The sequence below is a fragment of the Erpetoichthys calabaricus genome, chromosome 4 (genome assembly GCF_900747795.2).
Source record: "Erpetoichthys calabaricus chromosome 4, fErpCal1.3, whole genome shotgun sequence".
Lineage (NCBI taxonomy): Eukaryota > Metazoa > Chordata > Cladistia > Polypteriformes > Polypteridae > Erpetoichthys > Erpetoichthys calabaricus.
This window is the reverse complement of record NC_041397.2, coordinates 30,677,878-30,690,139: the sequence shown is the minus strand read 5'-3', so window position 1 is coordinate 30,690,139 and position 12,262 is coordinate 30,677,878. Positions and strand designations below refer to the sequence as shown.

Below are 12,262 nucleotides of genomic sequence, written 5' to 3'. Positions count from 1 at the left end.
TTTTTATGTTGAAGTGAAGGAATGTATGAGGCAAAAGCAGACTATAAGTAGAGAGAAGAGAGGACAAGCAATTAGAAACATCACCTGAGAAACTAAAGACAGGAAAACAATCCCAAAACATATGATGAAACATTTTAGGGGCATGTATAGAATATAAACAAATTCACACCATAAAGTTTACAAGAGATGAGGTGCTGGCAGTACACAAATTTAAACTAAACATGTCGATAGTTTGAGTTTTTAGAGAAATCAGAGGTGTTATTAAATTTAGTTTTCCATCGGATGGGTGGAAAAGAAGGGAGGTCTCATAAATGAACTTTTCTTAGGAGGTCAGTAGCTCAATTTGGAAGCTTACACACTGGCAGAACGTGGCATGAAAGGCACATTTGACCTGCCAATCAGTATGGAAACAATAAAAGAGTCACTCTGCATATTATTTAGTTGCAACGTTAGCAGATTGACCAAAATACAGCTTTGCTTGTTTTCTGTACTTTTTCCTGTGATGTTCAGGCCCTGAAAATGGCCTGCATAGCCATGTACACCACCTCAGAGGAAGTATGTCCCCATTCCTTCCAAACTGTTCTGTTGGATCATGGGTGACATTCTAGCATGTTCCTTGTGTGGTAGGAGGCAGACACTGAAGCATTTTCTTAACTACTATCCAATATCTTTGTGAAAAGGTGCTGCCATTGGTACCCATGATCAGGTGCTCAAAATGATAGCTAAAACCATCTCCACTACCATCGCCCAGTGCAGGCACTACCACACAATACATCAGTATATCGCATTCATTAAAGGAGAGAACAAACTATGGGCACAGTCAAATGTCGGCAAGGTTTTTTTGGGCATGTATCTCATTGGTAGTTGAAATATGACATGGAGTGACACTTCTGATTTTTGAAGTGTATCATCATGAGCACAGTGAAGACAGACATTATCATACTTTCTGAATCAAAAAGTTAGATCTTAATAATGGAAATAATAATGTCCTAGACAGAAGAGACATATGCAGGAAAAAGAGCTATGTACCGAAAGCTGTTAGAAGACTGCCACAACAAGGTAGTGTGCACTATGTCAGCGTATAGAAGTGAGCTCTAGGGGGTTTCCTGAGCCGTCCTCCTGTAAGCTATTTAGCCCCAGTGCATTACCTGTACACACAAGAGGAAAGCTTCCAGAACAATCACAGAGATAGCATGTAGGGCCTAAAGGTGGCTGTGGATTAAGTGTGTTCAGTCTTTGGACATGACTACATAGACACATCTCAGTGTCCGTTCAGTCAAGGCTGGCTGCTTAGGTGAAGGTGTATGATGTTGAAAAACCTGAAACACCCAATGACCTACGGTAACATCACTGATGATGAATCTGAGTGCATCATTTATCAATAATGTTTGTTTATAAGCATATGAAAATTGTTTATGGGTTACATTGCAAGGTGATATTTTGGACCTGGATATTTATAAAGGGATAGCATGTCAATTGTACAGGCTAATGATCAGGACCAGGCCCTGATGATGTAAAATGCCACAATCACTACAGAAAATCCTGCCATTTGTGCAGAGAAATAATCCACACAAGACCTTCACAAGTCTTATAGTGATCTAAAATACTGAAATTACTGTATAGAACCACATTGGTTTTCAGTTTAGAATGTAACTCTTCATTTGCAATATACTATAATGCTGTTATAGGTCATAGCTTAAATGCAATTTTAACACCTAGATGAAAGTACTGAACTTGAAACTGACATCAGCATTTTTAGTTGTTTCTCGAGTATTAATGATATGCAATTGTCCTTGACAGATACTTTTGCAGAAGTACAGAGGAATGATTTGTTTAACTATGTAGGAAACTTTACACTTTGTTCCAATATATAACATAAAATAACTGCTAAACATTACTTACAGTAATAGAGCATTGTCAGAAAATAAATAGATGAATGGTACATGTACAAGCATAAAAGTGCCAAATATAATTATATTAGTGAAAGGTTTACTTGAGACTGCAGGTTGTACAATAGTATGACACTTTACTATGAACTATTCATAAAGAGTGATACAAGAGTTACTATAACGTCTTACCAGTCTGTCAGTCAGTTTTCTGAATTCACTTTATCCTGCACAGTGATGAAGTAAGTCTGAACCTTAGCTAGCAGTAATGGCTTTAAGGTAGGAACCAAATTTGAAAGAGACACCAGTCCTTCACCTGTACACCCACACTCACTCATTCATAAAGGACTGATTTTGAGCTGTCAGTTAACCTAACACACATATCACTGGGATGTGGGAGGAAACCTGAGTCTCTAAAGCAAATCCCATGCAGACACAGGCAGAATGTGTAAACACCACAGATACATTGGCTGTGTTGAGAATCTAACATGTGCTTCTGGAGCTGTAGGACAGCTTTTTTTATTATTTTTAAATACAAATGACCAATTAGTTGTTCACTTTTAGTTGAAAAAAGCCCTAACATGATCTGTTTTGATATGAGCTTTACTTTCAAACAAAGCTGAAAAATGAACTAGGGTGTGTAGTTCTGTAATATCCACTATAATTGGTAGTATATTCAAAAATTTTAATTAAGTGAATTTTGCTTTCTAGGAGAATTTCATTGGCCACTCCTCGCCAACTGTTCAAGTCCTCCAATATGACACAGCGTTGGCAAAGAAGAGAAATTTCCAACTTTGAGTACCTGATGTTCCTCAACACCATAGCTGGTACACTTTTTATTTTTTAATCTCTTGCTAATGTGTTAATATCTGCCATGGCCTTCTGCCTAGTGACACTACAGTCTGTGTCTCCCTTTGGGACTCTTGGGGCTCCAGTGTTGCAATGGATGTTAAAGCTCTCGCGTTCAATTCTATCATGAGAACATGTCACCCTGACTGCAGGCTCATTTATTGTTTCAGAGGTCGTTTTGCTGCTCCTCTTTCTGCCATTTCCTCTGGTGACAGCATTGTCTGAAACAGAAGCTTTATTAGAGTCAACAAACCATTTTCTGAGAGTGTCTGGAAATAATAATGGGAAAATGTAATTTTCATTGCTTTGTCATTTAAGACACAAGCAACTAGACAAGAGAACAACATACTTCTACCTAGCAAGGCTATCGTCTTGCACTTGGCAGATTGAATTTACACTGCCTTTTCTCTACCTTGACTAATTAATGCTCACTTAAAAGTAAGGCTTTTCAAAGATTGCTGTGTAATACTGTATTTCATAGATGTGAGTATCATAAAAATCTTTAGAAAACTGTGCATATTGCTGTCTGTAGTTGTGTATAAATTGTTAAGACAGTTTACTGTCTATTTTCTCATTGAAATGCATTTACTCCGTGCTCTTTAGGAAATGACTCAGGGTCCTTGTCTCAGTGTGCAAACATTCATCTAAGAAAGGCTATTTGCATTGTGGTAGTGAGAGCCATCATTTTAAAAGGTTTTCCAATGTAGAAATGTATTATATCCTGTAAATGTCTTAATCACTAAAATTTTAAGCTGTTGAAGATTATTAGAAAATACTTGAAAATTATGATACTATGATGTCAAGCTAACTGTTGAACTCTATGATTCTTACCATTCTGATGAAGCTGAAATCAGTCCTTTTTCCTCCTATCTCCAGCAGTGATTATTTAACGGTGTTAAGGGTTATGAATGGATCATTAGAAGCAGCTTTAGTTTTGGGCACCCTCAGACTTAATATTTTAACATCATAAAAGAGCAGCATAGTGGCACAGTGGTAGCCTCACAACAAAGAGACCAGGGTTCAAGTCCCAGATGCTCCCTTTCTGGAATCTGCATGTTCTTCCAGTGTCTACATGGGTTTTCTCCAGGTGGTCCACTTTCTCCCCCAGTCCAAAGACATGAAGGTTTGGCAGATTGCCCATGCTCCTAATGAGTGTGTTTGTGTTTGTGTGTGTTTAGATTTGTTCACCCTGTGATGGCATGGCACCCTGGTTTTGGGTCATTCTTGCTTTCTACAAGCTTCCACTGCTCTGGATAAGAGGGTTTAAAATATGGATGGAAGTTTGGGATGGATGGATGGATGGATTTTGTATGTACACTTGCAAACATAAAGAGCACCTATACCTACTGTATACACACAATTAATTAGTACTTACTTGTAATATTGCCTCATTTAAATAGACCTAAAATATACATGGAATATGATGCTAGGAAGCGCAGTAGTAAATATTACTCTGTGGACTATCAAATCTCATTGTGATTTTTTTAAGGGTGAACACAGATTGATGACCTAGGTTGGGCCATTCTCACCAAAACCTTCCTTATATTTTTATCACCAAGCTTTTTCTGATTTCATTTTAATTTTTAACATTTGTGAAATGCATCAGATACTAAACTTAGTGCTGACTTACTGAGCTATAAGGAGAGCAGACCCATCATACTGCCAAACCAACATCACCCCATCTACCAGCCACATATAAGACAACTGAGTTCTTATTCACATTTCGTTACTTTCTTTGACAGTTCTTTAGTGTTGACTTCTTTGTTACTGTCACGCAAGACCCAGAACTGTGCCACAGGTGCTGATGTAACAGCTTGGTTCTCAATCCAAGAGAGTCAAAAAGCAGCAAGACAGCCCTTTCTGTGAATGTAATAAAATGGTACAGTTTGTGCATTTTAATTACTAATTGTCAGGAATCCTTGATGCGAAATACAACGGTACACAACAGAAAAAGTAAAAATTGTGTTGCTAAATATCTTTCTTTCAAGAAGGATTACAGTGTTTCTGTGTGCTTCACGTGGCTCTTACTGCAATAATGGAACAAAGACGTGAGATCTGCAAATATAACTCATTCCTTATTTCCGCCTAGATCCAGGGGTCTGACATTTTCACCAGTGATATACTGTACATCCGGGGGAAACTGTTGACCCTGTTAAACCGCTTTAATTTCTTTGCCACTAAGAGCATGCTAAGAATTATTTTATATTCTGTGATGATCTCAACTGCAGCTTCAAGCAGAAAATGAGTAATACAATGTGAAGAAGACAAAAATAAAATTCAAAGCCTGTCATAACATTTTCAATAATTGAACTCTTATCAATAGTAAAGAAAAATCAATTGAATATATAGAAATGATCTTTCCACCATGTTCATATGATAGGCTAGAAACAAATAAAATTGAAAAGTAATAATTATTTAATCTAGTAATGTTTTCACTGACCAAATTCAGTTTTGTCACTTTTACTACTCAGCTCAAAAATCCATTCAGTCCAAAAAAATTAAAGAAGAAGAAAAATTTAAATGACAGAGTGTGTGATGAGTGAGGTCTGCTAGCAATTTGTGTTTTAGAAGGTGGCATCTATGATATCACTGTCACAATGTGGTTGTGGCTCTTTTCGTCTGCCAAAATACACTTGGTACCTGATGTTAGGGTCTGTCAAACATCAGTCACATAAGAGGCTGCAAATTTGTGTACTTCCTGCCTGTTACCTCAAACATCATACTCTTAACTAGGGAATCCATTCCCGGACGGGTTTATCCATTCCCGGGAATTCAGGAATCCCGCATGTCATTCCCGGGAATCCTGGGCTCCCGGGGATGACACAGTGCACAGGCATCTCACATGTGAACGGTTTTAGAATGACCGACACTTATTTGTAATAATATTACTGCAATATGTTGACACAAATAAAAGACTAACCTTATCTACAAGTAGTTCATGCTGTCATATAAGTACTTGTATCTTTAGTTGCGGTAATAAGAGCATAGAAAGCACAACGTGTCGAGCGTGTGGTCATCCAGGCGAGAGTGCACCTTCGTGCAGAGTACGCCAGCCGCTAAGAAAGCACGCTCTTCCTCCACTGAAGTAGGCGGCACAGTCATCAGATACTGATAGACTTATTCTAAACATCGCCCGCGCTTGCCGTTGCTCTGAAACACCGCCATTTCAGCTTTTACTGATGCATCCAGTTTCTTGTCATCATTCTGTGATGGCAAGTTTTTGGCACAGATAATGCGGATGCAACAGACTGACGCATTGCAATTTAAAGTTCCTGTTCAAAGCTGTCAACAGCACAGACGTCAATGAACTCTGCCCCGTCCCAGCATTCGTGAGCTGCAGAGTGCAGACGCCTCCAATTCAACTGTGCTCAGTCTTAGTGGGAGCCGGGAGACTGACTGCTGCTGGTCTGTTGTTGAATGAATTAATGAGCAACACACTACACCGTGGGCCAAAAAACTGTGCCACTTAATTATTTTCAGCTATAACTCTGTTATTTCTTGATCGATTTTTACACTTTTACACGCTATACAGTATATGCAAGCTTGACCATTCCCGTTTTCCTGGGAATTACAGCAGTTTCATGGATTCCCTACTCTTAACTGTATTGGTTGTTCCTGTGCATATAGGATCTCCAAGATTCTTTGAATACAGAAGTTTGGCAACTAAATGTGGGTAAATAATATTACATAACGTTCTCCAATTTGCTTAATTTAATTGAGTGTCGTGGGCACAGGTTCCCATACCTACACCATAGCAGTATCCTGGAGTCATGCTCTGCAACACATTACATAGTAGTACTTGACAGTTATTGATATTGGTAACAGGGTGGGTATTTTGACTTTTTTTTTCAGAACAAACACCCCAATGTATTTTTTGTGTTAACAGCTAATACAGAAATAGGCAAAATTACTCTCTTGTGTTTTTTCTTTCTGAGCAGTTTCCTTTCTATGAATTTGTTGTGGCTCATATGCTGTCAATATATGACTTATGTTGCACAATTAATACAGGTTTATCTTCTTTATAATCAATATTATTAGAAAGGTAAACTGACAATATCCTCTGCTTGTTTTCTTCTTGGGTGAATGGAACTTTGATCATGTTACTAACCCTGTGCACAAACACAAAAAGAAGGATATATCTCTCATTTGACTACTGAGTAAATTAAGGGAGAATGAATTCAAGTAAACGGTTATTGTCATTAATAGTAAATAATCTTATCAGTGAGGAAGGCATTAAAGGATAGAATCCTTGGTTAATCACTTACACAAGAGCAAGTCAGTGTGCATTCACACTAAGAAGAAAATGAGGTTAAAGACCACATTCATTGAGAGAGTTTTTTTAAGGAAATTTTTTTTTAAATTTTGAATTGAATTTTATTAATCGATACTCAACAAATAATTTACAATATCATAAGTAAAACAAACAACTAAAACCCCAACTCACCCCCCCAAAAAACAAACAATACTTAATTCATATGTCAAATAAGAAAAGTCAACTCATTATCTTCAAGTTTACAAATTACCTCATGAACACACCATTTTTCCTCAAAGGAATATTTGCAGTCATTCTATAGAATTTGTATTCCAGATACACCCTGGCTTTTACAAGTCCATGAAATATTCTTAACATGTCACATTGTTTATTTGACTTCTCTTTCTCTTTTATAAATCCAGAAAGAAAGAAACAAACAAACAAGCAAAGTGGCTGATAGTATTAATAGAAAATTTATTATGAATAAAGAGACATTAGTAGAAGGGCCGATACCCTAGAACAGGGGTCTCCTACCTTTTTTCCCCTGAGAGCTACTTTTACAAAATGAAAATGGCCGAGAGCTACGCATGTTTTCTAATGTTTATTCTCATAGCTTATTTCAACCCAAACAAACTGAATAAGTTTGTTTCGCCTGAACATTTACAAAATGTTGGTGTCCACAACTCACATTTTGCATTAAAACATCAAAACAAATATTTAGTTCACCTGCAAGTGCATTTTGTATGTCTGCATGCATTTTCTAGTGTATCTCATGCTATTGAATTAAAACATGAATGCTGTCAAAACAAAACAATGTAATTCCAAATACACAGATATGACTTATTCATTTGTCATTTTGTTCCATGTCACTGTTTCACTTCACAAGAGTATTCACAGGTCCAGTTTTATGTGTGATGTATTTTTAGTTAGTGAGATGATGTATTTTTAGTTAGTGAGATGATGTATTTTTAGTTAGTGAGATGCCTGTCACTGCATGGAGTCAACAAGAGAGGCAGGTGTATGGTGGAGTGGAGCCACTTAGATTCACGTTTATGGAGTCATTTAAATGTTCATCTGTCAGTCTTGTTCTGAACTTTGATTTCATGACATTCATGTCAGAAAAGGCCAAGACCCACGGAGGTATGGAGACCCAAACAAAGCAAACATTTTCAGAGCTGCTTGGTGAAGATTTTTATAGTTATCTGGCTCTACTAAGCTCCACAAATGCTGTTGAGATTTTAACTGCACATTATTTTGAAGGTTTACTAGTATATAATATCTAAAATTCAATGTCTCTCAGTCTGTATGTATGTCTGTCTGTTTTAAAGGAGAGAACTGCTTAACGGATTTAGATCGGGTTTTTTTTCTATAATTTGCTTGAACATTCCAGTTGATTTTGCGACTTCTCTCATTTCCCTATGTACAGTAATCCCTCCTCCATCGCGGGGGTTGCGTTCCAGAGCCACCTGCGAAATAAGAAAATCCGCGAAGTAGACACCATATGTTTATATGGTTATTTTTATATTGTCATGCTTGGGTCACAGATTTGCGCAGAAACACAGGAGGTTGTAGAGAGACAGGAACGTTATTCAAACACTGCAAACAAACATTTGTCTCTTTTTCAAAAGTTTAAACTGTGCTCCATGACAAGACAGAGATGACAGTACCGTCTCACAATTAAAAGAATGCAAACATATATTCCTCTTCAAAGGAGTGCGCGTCAGGAGCAGAGACTGTCAGAAAGAGAAAGGAAAGCAAACAAATCAATAGGGCTGTTTGGCTTTTAAGTATGCGAAGCACCGCGGCACAAAGCTGTTGAAGGCGGCAGCTCACACCCCCTCCGTCAGGAGCAGAGAAAGAGAGAGAGAGAGAGAGAGAGAGACAGAGAAAAACAAACAATCAAAAATCAATACGTGCCCTTCGAGCTTTTAAATATGCGAAGCACCGTGCAGCATGTCGCTTCAGGAAGCAGCTGCACAGAAGGTAGCAACGTGATGATGATCTTTTAGCATTTTTAGACGAGCGTCCGTATCGTCTAGGTGTGCGAACAGCCCCCCTGCTCAATCCCCCTACGTCAGGATCAGAGAATGTCAGAGCAAGAGAGAGAGAGAGAGAGAAAGTAAGCTGGTTAGCTTCTCAGCCATCTGCCAATAGCGTCCCTTGTATGAAATCAACTGGGCAAACCAACTGAGGAAGCATGTACCAGAAATTAAAAGACCCATTGTCCGCAGAAATCCGCGAACCAGCAAAAAATCCGCGATATATGTTTAAATATGCTTACATATAAAATCCGCGATAGAGTGAAGCCGCGAAAGGCAAAGCGCGATATAGCGAGGGATTACTGTATCATAGTTCACATGCGGTACCGATTTATTAGCATGAATCCGAGAAACACGCAGCGGGACGAATGGAGGGGCCTTCCTCACTCACTGGCCAGCTTCGGAGCGTGTACCTTAACTCCGCTTAGCTAGCAAACGAGAGAACAATTGAATTCAACTTTGTTTGACATTTAAAATAAAGTGTTACTTAGGTCTTGATGAGTTTTGAATCCGGATATTCTCTTAAGTGTATGCCACATTGAAAAGAGATTGCAATTCAGATTGTGGATCTTGATATGATTTTTTGGAAAGATCGCCCACCCCTAATTTGACTAATCAAATTTTCAAATTTATGTAGGATTCATTAACCCTTTGGTGAGCTACTTGGAAAGGGGTTGCGAGCTACCGGTAGCTTGCGAACGACGTGTTGGAGACCCCTGCTCTAGAATCATCTAAATCAGAACACAGGCTTAAGCAAATGTATTGCAGGAAAACTGAGGAAAAAAAAAAAGAAAGAGCCAAAAAAATTCCAGAAAGTAAGGAACAAAAAAAAACAAGAGAGAGAAAAAATACATAGAAAAATATCACAAAAGATAAAAAATAGCAAAATTTCTAGACTGAAATAAAGAAAAAAGAGACCAGGGACAGAGCCCTTTTTAAATCACGACACCTGTGAGTTGTGGATACTTCAATTTCTGTATCCAGACGGTGAACAGACACAATTAAAAAGGCTAATAAGATGATGTTAGGATGTACATGTATAACATCCCTGATATGTAGAGTACAAGTCAAGAGAGGTTATAGTTAAGCCATATAACAAACTAGTGAGTCCTCAACTGGAGTATTGTGTGCAGTTTTGATCTCCATATGAAAAAAGACAGGAAATCTAGAAAGAGTACAGGGAAAGGCAACTAGACTAATATCTGGACTGTGAGGTATGAGCTATAAGGAAAGACTGAAGCAGTCTGCACATTTTTAATTTAGGCAAATGGAATTTAAAAGGGGCGGCACGGTGGCACAGTGGGTAGCGCTGCTGCCTCACAGTTAGGAGACCCGGGTTCGCTTCCCGGGTCCTCCCTACGTGGAGTTTGCATGTTCTCCCCGAGTCTGCGTGGGTTTCCTCCGGGCGCTCCGGTTTCCTCCCACAGTCCAAAGACATGCAGGTTAGGTGGATTGGCGATTCTAAATTGGCCCTAGTGTGTGCTTGGTGTGTGTTTGTGTGTGTGTCCTGCGGTGGGTTGGCACCCTGCCCAGGATTGCTTCCTGCCTTGTGCCCTGTGTTGGCTGGGATTGGCTCCAGCAGACCCCCGTGACCCTGTGTTCGGATTCAGGGGGTTGGATAATGGATGGATGGATGGAATTTAAAAGGTACAAAAAAATATTAGTACAGTGAATCTAAGCTGTTGGTTTAAAGAGAAATTCTTCAATAGGAACATGGGCACAAAAATGGGAACTGAAGATATTACAAAAATGTGAGAGAGTTTTTTTTTTCACAAAGAGAATCATGGATACCTGGAATTGGTTTCCAGTTAGGGTGGTAAACACTAGGAGTTTGGAAACCTATAAAACTTTCCTTACTATAATTTTGGAAAAATTAGAAGAGTGGGATTGGTGAGCTTTGTTGTGCTGAATGGTCAGTTCTCCTCCACATTTTTTTAATATTCTAAAATGCTATAGTAAACTAATTTTAACTCTGCATACAAACTGAAACTGTTTAAATAGTGGAAAAAGCATCAGTCAAAAGGAAAGAAGCCAAATTATGCATCTGTAGATCTGGAGAAGGCATTGACAGGGTGCCACAAGTGGTGGTAATGTGGGCATTGAGATAGTTAGGTGTGGATGAGTGACTATTGTCTGCAGTGATGTCTGTGTTTTGGATACGCACAAATGATTGTCAGGACAGTAGATGTGATGTGATAGTTTTTTATAAAGTGGAAGTTTTAAGATGAAGGTGGGGCTGCACAAAGGGTCCTTTCTAGTTTGTTGCATTTGTGATAATGATGAAGGTGGTGATGAGAGAAGTGCAAGTAGATTTGCCATGGAAGCTCATGCATATTGATGATCTCATATTGATACCAAAACGTGAAAAAGAATTGAAGTAGAAGATACTGAAATTGAAATCATTATCATGAAGGCAAAAGGCATCAGTGTAAATGTGGGAAAGACCAACACAATGTGGGAGCTATAGAGGCAGGAGGCATGTATATGATGATTGCATGGATATATGATTTGTGCCATAGGTTGTTGGTAGAAACTCGGTACAGTGCATGGGTTGTTGGAAGTGGGTGCATAAATAATTTAGTGTTGTGAAGGGTTGTCTGAAATCTGCAAGTGTATACTTTGTACAAAGTTATTTAGAGAGCTGCAGTATAGTGATTCAGTAAGCATACATTTTGATAAGGGCAATGGAGTTGTTCTGGAGAAATTAGGGAAAGTATAATAGTTTGGTGAAATTTCAAGTGCAGACTGAGGTGCATGCCCAGTAGTGATGGGTATATTGAAGGATTTCCAGGAGCTGCCTGCCATTCTGACTTCTAAAGAAACGTCTTTTGCTTAGAAGGGAAAAGTTTATGAAAGCTGCGTGGAGTTGTAAGTTCTATGGGAGTGACACATGTCCAGTGGAGGTGGAACATGAAGTAAAGCCGGAAAGAACAGAGATGAGAATGATACAAAGATATGTGCTCAGCCAGTAGAAAGAGTGAAGAGAAACAGAATAGGTGTGAAGCAAAAGGCAGAGGATGACTGAATGGAGAGGTGCACCAATATGAAAGGTATAAGACCAAAAGGAAGCCAAAATAAACCTGGATGGTGATGGCATCAGATGATAGGAGAATTTTTTAAAGTTATTATATTTCCTATTACTGTAACATGATTAGCCACAGCAAAGTTAATATACTGAAATTATATTACAGGTACAGTTGTCTCGCTAGCAGGAGTCTAGATTCAGTCCTCCCACA

The 12,262-nt window shown here is 38.6% G+C and overlaps 1 protein-coding gene across 26 annotated transcripts in view; it reads left to right on the top strand.

Moving 5' to 3' along the window:
• The window catches only part of nbeaa (neurobeachin a), a 925,612-nt gene that overhangs the window by 734,545 nt on the left and 178,805 nt on the right, over window positions 1-12,262 (top strand). For all 26 annotated transcript variants that reach the window (XM_051927338.1, XM_051927337.1, XM_051927335.1 and 23 more), the window contains one exon: window positions 2,598-2,713. In XM_051927338.1, coding sequence (XP_051783298.1) covers window positions 2,598-2,713 — 116 coding nt within the window. The remainder of the gene's footprint in view (window positions 1-2,597; window positions 2,714-12,262) is intronic.